Source organism: Olea europaea, chromosome 2, assembly GCF_002742605.1.
Source record: "Olea europaea var. sylvestris chromosome 2, O_europaea_v1, whole genome shotgun sequence".
NCBI classification, from domain to species: Eukaryota; Viridiplantae; Streptophyta; class Magnoliopsida; order Lamiales; family Oleaceae; genus Olea; species Olea europaea.
In genome coordinates, this window is record NC_036238.1 from 7,302,555 (window position 1) to 7,316,758 (window position 14,204).

A 14,204-nucleotide genomic window follows, 5' to 3' on the forward strand; every position below is an offset into this window, starting at 1 on the left:
TGGAATGTCAATTATAGTTGATTCAGCGTCTTGTTTTGTTACTATTACAACTAATAACCTTGGATTCACTTTAATTATTGTTGTGTATTGAGCACAACTCAATGTAAGAAAATCTGGTATTTTTGTATAATTTCGACTTTCCACATATGTACACATGATGTGGGGTTTAGAATGAAAATACGGGTCATATTTTTCAAATGGCTATAATGATCATTGGAATTATGACAACAAATAAGAATGCAAATATTGAGTTTGTGGAGAATTGTGAAACTAGACTTCTACTATTTATTTATTTATTTTCTTAGTTTTATCTCTTTTATTATTTCGTGCACTTTACGTTACACAAGGAAAATTATATCCATTGCATGTTTAGTTATTTTCCTACTTTTGCTTTTCCTGTTCAAACCTTTTGTAGCTCGTCATTTTACTTTGCTGTTTATAAATTAAAATTTGAGAGTTTCTCAGTCTTTCAAGTCCAACTAGAAATCAAGAAATCTTCAATGTTTGTCAACCTGAGTACTTTTAATGGATAAGATTCACTCTAAAAAATAGTGGTTTATTAATTCCCTTATTTTCCTTGGCAACTCAGTGTTAGTATATTTTAGGAGAAAAATTATGATGATTATTTTTTTTAATCAATAATCCTTTTAGGAAAAAATTCGTTTAACATACATTACCATTAAGAGATTGTGATGGGCGTAATCTTGTGTGATTCCCTTTAAAATTTTGATACAATTTTTGTCTTTCTTCTTTTCAACCACATATTCTTCAATAAAATAATATTATATGTAAATCAAAAAATTTTCCTTCTTTTTTAATCACACATTCTCCCAAGAACTACTATTCCAAAATACATTTTACCCAAATTTGTCATTATAATGGTCGTCAAATAGAGGCTAAAATTGAGCTAATAAGATTATAATTATGAGATTAGTGCAGATACTCCAATATTATTTGCAAAAGCTTGTGAGACTTTCATTGTGGAGCACACACTTCGTGCATGGACGAATAGTGATGATAACAATCACCAAAATCTGCAGCATTGTTATGTTTTCAAGGCAACAAGGGATTCAGATTTTCCCCTTTTTTGGGGCTATGTTTGTACATTTTATTTAGATTATGTCCCATTTTGAACTGCTAATAGCCAACACCACATCAAAGTTTGCATTTTTTGACTTGCATTACACGCCATAAAAAGTTCTTTACAGCATACATGTGCATGTCATATGAAATGCTGTAAATACGCATATTCTTTTATGGCATACAATGAATGCCGTAAAAAATGAAATGGGCATCGTTAATACACTTTTTATAGCATGCTATTGTACGCCAAAAATACTCACCTTGTTTCATGGCATACAATCATGCCATAGAAGCATACATATGCACGCTGTAAAAAAGAATACATTAAAGCATTCAGTGAGCTTATACAACTTGATTAATTCAGTGAGTTAATACAACTTGAATATTAAGTATTAAATCATCTAAGATATTATCAGTTTTATATCATGCCCTTTAGAGATATTGTATTGGCATAACATTGTTCTATGAGATTATATTTTTTAATTATTAAATCTCGTTAGATGTCAAGAAGCGCCTTGCATCTCGTGTTTCCACCACCATTCTCATCAGCTGTCTGCAGGGTTTTAATTTTCTATAAGTTCTTTCACATAGCATTTATTTGATGGGTAGTAGCGGCAATATTAGTGATGTCAAATCTTTCATAAGAAAAATTAACATTTTTAGATAAATTATTATAAAAGTTTCAGCTCCATGATATGTTCAATTACTTTTTGTGCCTATAGGAAAAATTAATTTGATTTAGTGATTTGCGCATGCACGCAAATTAATATCAAAAAAATTATTAAAAAATTATTTGGCTTGATTTTACTACCATTTAAAATGTGTTATCGAAAGTTATACTCTTTGTATTTACTAATATTTGTTCTCAGATTTAATTTCGCTCTAGAATATGAGTTTCTTCTAAGATAATTCAATATAATTTTGAGTGCCAATCATAGTTTGATGCGAACAATATCTTTCTGCAGAGAGAATTGTTTCAAAGAAGTCTATATGAATGCCCACCATGATGCATGATAGAAGTAAGGCATTGTCAGAAGGTTTGCAGACTAGTAAAATCATTACCATCAAAGCAATTTAGACTACACTTTATTATTACAAAAAATAAAATAGCAGAGTGAGATCACTGCACTTATTTTATATGTGGGTAACATAATGGTTACTTGAAATTATCCAAATGAGAGAAAAGTCCTACAAAAGTACTTGTCCAGAGAGATCTCAGTCCTTAGAAATATTTTCTTGAGATCGAAGTGTCTCAATCTCATGAAGGAATATTTCTATCGTGGAGAAAGTATGCCTTTGATTTTTAATGAGACTCATATATCAGCATATCAACGAGCTAATAATTACACCTGAGGAAGGTGGTTTTCAGTTATGTGTTGAATCTAATCAGGTTTTGCGGGGAGATTGATATACTTAGCACGTACAAGTAGAGATCCTGCAAATGCATTGACTATTGTCAGCCTGCTTATGCATAATCCCAAAGTTCAACATCTGAATTCAGTCATGCACAAATGGATATACCTGAAATTGCTTTCTGAAAGAGAGTTTTATTCACTAAAAATACAGGTTGCTGACGTGGTGCATATACAGGTGCTGACTGGGCTGGAGTAGCAGATGATAGACGCTTTACTTTGAAGGTAGTAATCACGTTATGTGAAGTAGCAAAAAAATAAAAAAGTAAAAATGAAATATAGTTGCATGCTCAAGTGTAGAAGCTGAATTTAGAGATATGACCCATGGGATTTGTGAAGCATTGTGTCTAGGACTTCTCTTGCAGGATCTGTGCCATTTATCTGGGCAACAAATTCAACTATATTGTGACAATAAAAATGAATGTGATATTTCCCATAATCCCGTTCAAGATAATCGAATAAAACATGTCGTGATACATAAACTATTCATTAAGGTAAAGTTGGGGAAGAGGATGAGTTGGTTGCATTCTTAACAAAACAGTTTCTAGTTGATTATTTAGGAGAATAATCTTCAACACTTAAATCCCTTTGCATAAAATTGTGAAATTTCAAAAAAGCATCTTGTCTGGAAAAAGTTTCTTCAATCCTTCCACATTTCTACCAAGTGACAATTATGTTTTTTCTTTCTTGATCTCTCAGCTGCTTAAGATGCTCCCACGAAATAGCTGCATGCTTCCACCATATGTAGCAAGTTTAATTAGGAAATCTTGGTACAACCCTCCAAGCATGAGTATATGCAGAAATTAAAAGCCTTGACAAAAAACAAAAATTTACAATTCCCAATTACTTGAAAACTTAAGCTCACAATGTGGGGAAAAATCAGAAAATTTATTGTTGTAAAACTTCGGAAATACGGGTGACTCCCACATATTCTAACACCCTCTATTCAAACTATCGTGAATTTCTCTAAAAGTCACCTAAAAATGCATTGTTTGATGCATTGGAAACCAGGCAGATAGAGCTTCCCAAAGAGATATAAGTTGAATGTTGACTCTTTCCGAACACTTCACAGAATTTGTTAAAAGTTCGGTGTCAATCTCAAAATGAAAGAAAACTTCCATAGTTGGCTACAGGATTTGTCTGATTCTCTTAATCTAGAAGGACTAGGAAAAAGCCAACTCGAGCTCCTCAACTTGTTGAGCAGATTAGTGTTATCTTTAACCATCTGTCGCTTATCTAAATTGGCATATAATCTTTAGTTCATTACAAACTCGAGTTCATTAACATGAACTTAGCCAGTAGCTCAAGCCAATATTTAAAGCTACTCTTAAAGAATAAAATCTTATTTATTCAGTTAGCGAAATAACTCATTTGGTAGCTACCTTCTTTTTAAGGTATGGATTAATCTGCGAAATGCATTGAGATCGTAGTATTTTACTATTTCGCATAAATTCTTAAACGTATGCTGATAATATACGTGTGAAATGAAGATATAAATAACTTAATGAGTATTATATTTTATTTCTATTAGCATTTGCTAAGTCCGGAGAATCGTAGACAATCCTTTGTTCGATAAAATTATTCTTAATTATTAATTACTTTTTCATTCATTTTGGATGATCATATTGTAATACGCATGTCATTTAAAGCATAATAGTATTCCACAAATACAGAAAAATAGAAGTCGTATAAATTAAGCTTATCAAGCAAAATATTAGAGTTTGATTATAAAATGCATGTTAAGAAATTGCATTAGAAAATGATTTGCATGATTTTACTACCGCTTAAAATGAGAGAACTAAAATTTTATTGTGACTAGTAATTCACGTCTTTATACAGCCTGTAAATTGCATGCATATTCGGGGAAATAATGAAATTTTTATAAAGAGGAGAGGTTTTAAAAGTAAAATGTTTCATCACTAAATGCATTATTATGATGACAGTTTTATCTGTCTAGACTACTATCAATACATATATAAACAAATGAATGCTACAAGTTATTTTTGATGCTGATCATGCACTAGATTGGAAGGAAACAGCAGCAGACTGTCACGGAAACACTTATCCATTCCCAGCCCATCCAATGAACGCTCATCATTGCCCAGCCTATTCAATGAATTTGCGGAACTTGATTAATTCAGTGAGTTAATACAACTTGAATATTAAGTATTAAAGCATCTAAGATATAATCAGTTTTATATCATGCCCTTTAGAGCATTGTATTGGCATAACATTGTTCTATGAGATTATATTTTTAATTATTAAATCTCCTAAGATATCAAGAAGTGCCTTGCATCTCGTGTTTCCACCACCATTCTCATCAGCTATCTGCAGGGTTTTAATTTACTATAAGTTCTTTCACAAGCAATTATTTGATGGGTAATAGCAGCGATATTTGTGATGTTAAATCTTTCGTATGAAAAATTAATATTTTTAGATAAATTCTTTTAAAAGTTTCAGCTCCAAGATATGTTCAATTACTTTTTGTGCTTGTAGGAAAAATTAATTTGATTTAGTGATTTGCGCATGCACGCAAATTAATATCAAAAAAATTATTTAGCTTGATTTTACTACCATTTAAAATGTGTTATCTAAAGTCATACTCTTTGTATTTACTAATATTTGTTCTCGGATTTAATTTTGCTCTAGAATATGAGTTTCTTCTAAGATAATTCAATATAATTTTGAGCGCCAAGCATAGTTTTATTTTTCTTGAATTTCAATTTAATTTTCAATTATACTATAAATTTTCTAATTTATAAGTTCTGCAAGTTATTCATGTTCGTGTTCAGATTTAATTGAACTCTAGAATTTGATTTCTTCTTTAAATATTCATTATAATCTTAGTGCCATTATAGGCAATTTTATCTTCGATATCCATTTAGTTCTGGATTACTACAACTTTTAGAAGATTAAAAATTACATCATATCCGATGATAGTTTATGGTTGAAGGTGATTTTTCAACCTAATTTTAAATTATTATGACAGTTTTTCTTTGTTTCGACTACTATCAATGGATAGAAAAACAACCGAATTTTCGAGACATTCCTTATACTAATCCTGCACTTGCACACTTTACTTGGATATAGAAGATGTAGAGTACATATTGCATAGGGTTTTTGTCACAGATGCGTTCTTGGAATGGTTGAATTATATTTCTTGTGCTTCAGTCTAAAGTCTTTAGGTATGGAACATTGACTCAACTTCAGTTACCAAAAAAGGATAGAATACTAATGTTTTATCTATATATTGAATGGGCCATGTAGCATTTGAAGTACGTACAAAATAAGGTTATACATCATGAACGTACTTTGCACATTGATAGCACATAGCAATTTGTGACCAACCAATTTGAAAATATATGACCGATAAATAAACTATGACCTATAATTCATTTTGTTGGTAATCGATGAAATAAATTATGACTGATAAGTGTGTTTTTTATGGTGTTTTATGGCACCCTAATGGCCTATTTATTGATGAAATTGAATAAATTCTTATTCATAATTGTGTAATTATGGTGTTTGTAGGGCAAAATCCCAAGTTGAAGGAGAAAATGGCTAAAGGAAGGAAAAGAGGACAAAAAGTGCACAAAAAAAGAATTTGGAGACCAAAGTGTCCAAGTACCAAAAGTTTTAGGACCGAATGTCACAAATTTTGGAGGGCGCAATTGAAAGAAAATTCAAAATTTGAGGACTAAAATGTACATAATCAAAGTTGAGGGATCTAGTTTGCAAATATGGGAGTACCTGAGCTGCAAATACTGAAATGAGATGTGGTACAGTAGCGACTCTGCAGCGCCACTGTAGTAGAGCCACGGCACCATGCCTCTGTCCCTTGTAGTGCTGCAACGCCATTTTCAAAGCGCCACGGCAGCGAGTAAGGACCTATTTGTTTATATTTTTGTAGTTAGGGATCATTTTGCAATTACAAAACACGATTTTTAAGTCATTTAAAAGGCAAAATTGATCCATTTTTCTCTCATTCTTCATTCACTTAAAAAACCCAATTTTAGAGAGAAAATGGGGCAAGCAAAAAGGAGAAGAAATACTATACCAAAAAGAGAAAATCTTGATAAAATCAAGACCAAAACAAAGCAAGCCTCAAGGATCCTACTAAGGGACGGGTTTATTTCTTTGTCTTGTATTTCACATTATATTTTTCTCAACTTTTGTGATTTATTTCTTTAATCCTTTTATTTTGTGCCTTACAAATACAATGGGCAAAACATTTTGGTGTTGGGATGAATGAGGAAGCTTAGCTTAATTATATAAATTTATTTATTCACTTTTTAATGCTTATGTTCTTGTGTTTTTACCATTGTTTTGAGTGCATTATCATTATTGTGGCAACTATGTGATAATGTCTAGTGATTTGAATGATTATTGAGAAATTGTCGCACATTTTAGACTAAGCTGGTAGAAACCCTAAGTTCTTATGGAAATAGAGATATATTCCTAGCCCTAGGTAACCTTTTGAGTTATTTTCATTAATATTTAATGCTTTCGATTGTGTTTAATCGACATAAAGATACAGTAGGTTAACCCAATTGATTAGAATTAGTTTCACTTGAGAAAGGTCATTAACTAAAATAGGGAAATTAGGTTTGATGAGAAAAGTAAGCAATGTACTATTGAATTGTTTTGAGGAATTAATTTAGTGACAGCCAAGTGGAATCATGAATCCCAACCTGATTAAAATCTAACTCCTATCATAATTGCATTTGGGTATTTCACTTGAAAGCTTAGAATCATTTTATTTTAATCTTCAAATTCAATGATATTAATTGTGTGTGTCTTGACCGTTTTTCGAATTAACTCCCATGTAATTGGAATAAACACAATTTGAGGGATTGACTCGGACTCAAAAAGTCCAATCAATAACTTGTGCGCGACCCGTGCACTTAAGGTGTAGTATTTTAGCGAACAATGACCTATAAAATTTTTAATCTGTGCCCTAGAGAAAATCTGTGACTAACTAATTTGATAATATATGACCAATAAATAAGTTGTGAGCTATAATTATGTATATGTGATCATTAATTGTATAATAGTGACCTTATTATATTTAATTAATCAATATTCTTAAATAATTAGTTAATACCTGATTTTTGCATTCTTTTTTAAAACTTAAAACCTAATTTTTGAATTGTCCATACTTAATAAATGACTTATGAATTTTTCTCAAACAACAAAATGGGACTTAATAAGAGGCTCAAAATATTTGGACACAACTTACATTCTTGGTTTAATAAAAAAAATGGACCTACTATTTAACTATTACCTAGTTCTGTCTCTTCTTCTTACATTCTTGGTTTAATGAATAAAATGGACCTACTATTTAACTATTACCTAGTTCTGTCTCTTCTTCTTTTTTTCGTGTTTTTTTTTTGGCCCCTTCATCCCTGCCAAAATCTAGAAAAGAAAATTAAGGAAATCTTCCATATATTTTTTTGCTAAGCTTATAAAGTTTCTTTAAAATTTAAAAATTAATTTTTATGAAAGTTAGAAGTAAATTATTATTTTAAAAGTGATCTTTTCATTTATATTTAAGAGTTTCATAACAATTTGTCGCCTAGGGTGACAGGGTCTCATATTTCTCAGGCTGGCCCTAGGTAAACCAAATAGGTTTTACAGTGACCTAAATGTATGGTATAATTTGTGATTTGAGTCTTAAACTTGATAAATTATATAGGGGGGAGAAAATGTACTTGGTGCAACTTGCAAGGGCGGATTGGTTATAGCTGTGGGATAGAGACACAACTTACTTTCACCGTGAGGTAGCAGGTCAAATTTTGAGAAATGAAATATTTGTCTTACTGAAAATTGAAGGCGTGTGCTTTTTCTCATATAACCACTTCTTCTCAATCACACGTGGGGCATTTCTTGGAAAAGAAGTCGGAATAATATCAGAGCTATATGACAAATTGATGCTTCCACACGTGATATCTGGTTGCTTTTTTGATATAACCACTTCTTGTCAGTCGGACATGGGGCATTTCTTGGAAAAGAAGTTGGATTAATATTAGAGCTATATGGCAAAGACATTTACAACATTTGATACCAAATATGCACTGACTGGTATTGTCCCGTTTAACGCTTCTTGTATGGATGGGTTTCATGTGGATTTCTATCAGTGAATTGGGAGGAAAATCGTTTAGTTTAGTTTTTCTTAATAAAAATTAGAAACTAAATTCTATAAATGGTAACTAAATGCCAGAAACCACTTTATGTAATTTTATCTACAAAATCATGGTTGTAGTCCAATCTATACCCACACTACACAATGAGCATTGGTAGGGGAAAAAGATGGGGCACATAGGAAAGAATGTGTTAACAGAAACATCGAGGAGGAATTTGTTCCAGAGATTTTGTTCCAATTGCAAGATAAAGCTGGTCAAATATTAAAGCCTCCTTATAACGATCCAGCCTCTTTGTCCAAGCTGTTAACTTATGTATTGTCCGCTTTGAGAGAGTTTAACTCATCTTGCCCCCATGACTTTCCATTAGATACTTGAGAATTCAAACTTAAGACCTAAAGAGACTAACATTGATTAAGCCATAGCTATATTTGAACAAATCATTTATGGGAATTATATGGGCAGCAGCTATATTTGGATAAATCAATTATGGGTATTATATAGACAGAATATGATTATGGACAGATTATAGTTTAGCCTTATACATTATCTCTGTAAATAATATTTCTATAAATAGTCCCAGACTTGACATATAAGTACAAGAAACCATCATCAATGAAAATATACTGGAATTTATCTTTTCCTTCATGGTATTAGAGCCATAACAGGCCAACACCGAGCATTTTTTATCCACTTTCCCACCTCCTTTCAATCGCAAAGACACCACAGTCAGAGGAGTCCGGCATTTTACACTTGACAAAGTTGATCACAGAAATGTCCGAACTTACCACCTCCCCATCCAACTCCTCTCTCCCTCTCAACCATAATATCTCATCTCAATTTCCAGTTCTCGTGGATAGGAATAATTATCTCAGTTGGAAATCTCAATTTGTAGACATTGTGGACATTCATGGACTTGGAGATTTCATAAAAAATACTGTGAATCCACCCAAAGAGATGGCGGATAGAACCGTCCGCCTGGATTTTACTCGAGACAAATTAGTTTTGAGTTGGATTAAGGCAACATCCTCATCTTACACCAAAACGCTCAAGCATGGAGCCTATTGGCTAAAGGTCTCTCACCACTAGCTGGTAGCCATGTGCGGCTCCTCCGGGATGAAACTCGAACACCTAAATGGGACAATGATGGCCCAATATCTGTCTATCAATCGAGTAAAACCACTCTTTGATTCATTAAAGTAGACTGGTAGTTCTATGGATGATGATGACCTCATCACCTACACTCTTGACGGACTTGGACTGGAGTTCAAATATTTAGCAACAACACTCCATATGCACCTCGATCTCGAATTTGACCAATTTTATGATTTAGTTTTGAAAGAGAAGCACTTACAAAAGAGACTCAATCGTACCACTACTTCTAGAGTTTCCATGGTATCTAATCATAATCAGAATACTTTTCCCTCATCATGGTGGCAACTGGGGACATGGCAGAGGCACTCGTGGTCGTGGACAACGATTCCCTCCTTCCAGTTACCATCCATCAACATGGAATTGGAGTTGCCCTCCTTACAATCAGCCACCACCATCTCTCTCCGACGGATGCCCCCCCTTTTCTCACACCGGTGGCTGCTTCTTCACGCAAGAATCCAATTTATTTTAGGTGTGACAAAATGGGCAACATTGCTCGTTATTGTCCAAACCATGGGCCTCAGACATTTGTGGCCCCACATGCTTCCTTTCCCACAACAGTCCAAAACTCCACTTGGTGTTTTAATTCCAGGGCAACCCATCATATAACTCCCAACCTATATGGTATTTTAGTTTCTCGCCCTTATATAGGTAAAGACACTATAGTTGTTGGTAATGGAAATGAACTAAAAATGACTCATATTGGGAATGTAAAATTAACTAGATCCCAAAAATTATTAAATCTTAATGAGGTTTTATATGTTCCTGTCATTCAAAAAAAAATTAATTTCCATTTGACATCTTTGTCGTGATAATGCCTATTTTCTTGAATTTGATACTAATGGATTTCGTGGGAATGGCAACAAGATAGGGACTATCCTTCTCATTGGGAATAGCTCGGATGGACTCTATCATATTCAACCATCTCCACTTGACACCAATCGGATAGCTCTCTATGGTGCTCGCACGACTCCACATGTCTAGCATACCCACCTTGGTCACCCCGCACAATCTATCTTTAATATTTTGTCACATACATGCAATTTACCTGTTCATTGTGCAATTAAATCTTTTAAGAACTGTCATATTTGTCCATTGGGCAAATCTTGTCAACATCCTTTTAACTATCATAATCTCCATAAACAATGTCCATTGGATATATTAAATCTTGATTTATGGGTCCCTCGCATATTGCATCACACGATGGATTTCGTTACTATTTATCCATTGTTGATGATCACACCCGATTCACTTGGCTCTATTCATTGGGACAAAAATCATAGGCTTTCTCCAACTTCATTACATTTACTAAAATGGTCGAAAATTGGTTTATATCCACTATTAAACAAATTTAAATTGACAATGGAGGTGAATTTATGAGCAATCTTTTTATCTCATTTCTTCACGATCATGGAATTTCTCACCAAGTTTCTTGCCCACACACTCCTCAACAAAATGAAGTGGTAGAAAGAAAACACCGCCACATTGTGAGTATGGGCCTGTCTCTTAGCCCAATCTCATCTTCCATTCAAATTTTGGGTAGAAGCCTTCTTTACCGCAATATTCTTAATCAATTGATTGTGGACACCTCTTCTCGGCTCCAAGTCTCCATTTGAACAACTTTTCTCTCAGGTCCTGGATTATACTATCCTTGGGAGTTTCGGGTGTGCTTTCTTTCCTCATTTAGTACCATACAACAAACATAAACTTGCATTTAAATCCACACGGTCTGTATTTTTTGCATAGATGACTCACTTCAAGGGATTTCGGTGCCCTGACATGACAAGCGGCCGGGTCTATATTTCATGAAATGTTGTTTTTAACAAAACAACCTTTCCATATGCTACGCATTCACCTCCTGGTGCAACTTCTATAGCCGTCGGTCCCAACTCCCTTGCTATATCAATTGTAAATTTAATTGGCCCCCATGATATTGATTCCCTAGTCGCACCCATCCGAGATTGAGACCAATTCTTCTCCCTTATTGAGCCCAATTGATCCTTCCAGTAAACTTTCCTGACTAACGCATGGGTCTTCATCTTCTTTGGCCCCCCCTTTCCCTAAGTTAGGTATACATTCTCCTTCCTAGAACCTTACTTTGGACCTACTTTCATCTCATATTAGCTCAACTCTCCAGCTTACCCCTACACGTAACGACAATTGCCCAGATCTCTCCTTCCAGATACTAACCAATGCTTCTCCCTCCTTTTCTCCTGACTCCCCAAACTCTCTAAAAAAGTTTTCCTCCCTCTCCTTCCTCTACTCTCAACCCAGTCATCACCCCCTATCCCATGCATTATCCATTATATTATTCAATCCCTTAAATCACAAGCCTACCAGCTTTATGGTTGCTTCTCGATATCCTCATTGGATGTTGGCTATGGACGATGAGTATAATGCTCTCATGCGTAATAACACATGGACACTAGTTCCAGCATCTCCTTCGATGAACGTTATAGGTTGTAAATGGGTGTTTAAAGTGAAACGTAAACCGGATGGGTCCATTGATTGTTACAAAGCAAGTCTTGTGGCCAAGAGGTTTAATTGAATGGAAGGTCTTAACTTTGATGAAACATTTAGTCCAATGGTCAAACCAGCTACGATTCGCACCATCCTTACCGTTGCTACTTCCTATAATTGGCCTCCTCCAACAACTTGATGTTCAAAATGCCTTCTTAAATCGGGTCCTACAAGAAGAGGTCTACACAAAACAACCCCTAGGTTACCATGATCCCTCTTGGCCACACCATATGTGTCGTCTTTATAAGGCTCTCTATGACCTTAAACAAGCCTCCGTGCTTGGTTTCAACATCTTCGCTCTTTCTTATTGGACCATTAGTTCACTTACAGCCACTCTGATGCTTCTCTAATTTACTCACACTCCCCAGTTGGCTCCATCTTCATTCTTATATATGTTGATGACATTATAGGCACTGACTCAACAATAAATTGCACAATTGTTCATGAATACAAGTTTATTGTTGCTTGTCTTAACATGTTATTATCTTTTACAAGTGTTGTTGCCAGAAAAATCAAGCAAACAAGGCAGATTCTGTAAACGATATATAAGCACATAAGTATGTGAAAAAGTGCCTTCAGCGTGAATCATGCAAAACATGTGCAATTTGGCTAATAAAATATGTATTGCGAAAACATTAATATATACAGTAACATTAGCCTGGCAAAATTGTCAAACTTTTAACTCCATTATAACAAATAATTTAGGTAATTTCAAAAGGATTTTAATGTACTACCTATATTATAGATTCAACACAGTACGTCAATAAATTACTATATTATATAACATCCATTTAAGATTGTGAGGAAGCAATATTTATTAGAGTTGCTTTGGTCTTTGAGAAACTAAACTACTTTAATGAAATTTATCTATATAATTCCACTTGATTCTGTGTCTTGTTTCATTATTGTTACCACCTAAAAATCATTTATTCAATCTACTCCAATTCTGTAACGAATTTGCTTAAGTCGATTTGTATTAGCATTTACGAAAATTACCATAAATTGCATGATTGTTCATAAATATGAGTTTATGATTGCTTGTTTTGGCATGGATTTTTTTTTTTTGAATGTGTTGATGAGAAATTATGTAAAAAACTAAATTCACAGAATGATAAATAGGAACTTAACTACCAACAGATGCAGAGTTTGTTATCTGCTTCAACTACAAACAGCTTATCCGAGTCACCATCCAAAATCACACAATCATCTACGTCAAAGTCCTCAATTTTTGTAATGGGCTTCAAAGTCAGTATGTTTGATTCTTCAGGGTTCAGAATAGCCTCTCTCACAACCAGTATGTCATCAGAATCATCTGCATTTACCTCCACCTTGGCTAATAGCTTTGATAACCACACTTGGTCTTCTACATCCCAACCCTCGTCACAACCTTTTTTCTGGTCTCCCCGACACTGGCCTCCTCATTGTAGCTTATCTTTATTATTATCGAGATGCAGGGACGGATTTGGAGGGCAGGGCAGGGCTGTAGTCCCCCCCCTTCGGCCCAACAAATTTTTTTTAAAGGTATTTTTTATTTTTTTGGTAAAAAACCAGTTTTTTATGTGTAAATTTTTTTTTTCTACGTAGCAGCTCAATTTGAAAATTTGTAGCCAAGTCTTGGATCCAATCCTGAATCTGTCCCTGTCGGGATGGGATTTTGCATCACAAGAAGCTTCACTTCTCTAGTCCAGGTTGTAGAGGGATCCCCTCATATCATCATACTGAACTCAAAGCTATTGGGTTTTGATGCCTAATAACTCCCCGAGCAATGATGTTAAATCATTAGTTATTCAAACTCTATCGACCCAATGTCTGAAGTGAAATATCAACACCTCAACTATTTTGGACCATTGTAAGTAGTGTAATTCAATTAGAACTGCTCATGGTCCGACCCTTCACT

The 14,204-nt window shown here is 34.1% G+C and overlaps 1 protein-coding gene across 1 annotated transcript; it reads left to right on the forward strand.

The window, feature by feature from the left end:
- Window positions 1-12,131: 12,131 nt before the first annotated feature.
- LOC111371838 (uncharacterized mitochondrial protein AtMg00820-like) lies at window positions 12,132-12,845 on the forward strand. The gene is made up of 2 exons (XM_022994012.1): window positions 12,132-12,325; window positions 12,638-12,845. The coding sequence occupies exons 1-2, from the start codon at window positions 12,132-12,134 to the stop codon at window positions 12,843-12,845; spliced, it is 402 nt and encodes a 133-aa protein (XP_022849780.1).
- The last annotated feature ends 1,359 nt before the right edge of the window (window positions 12,846-14,204 follow it).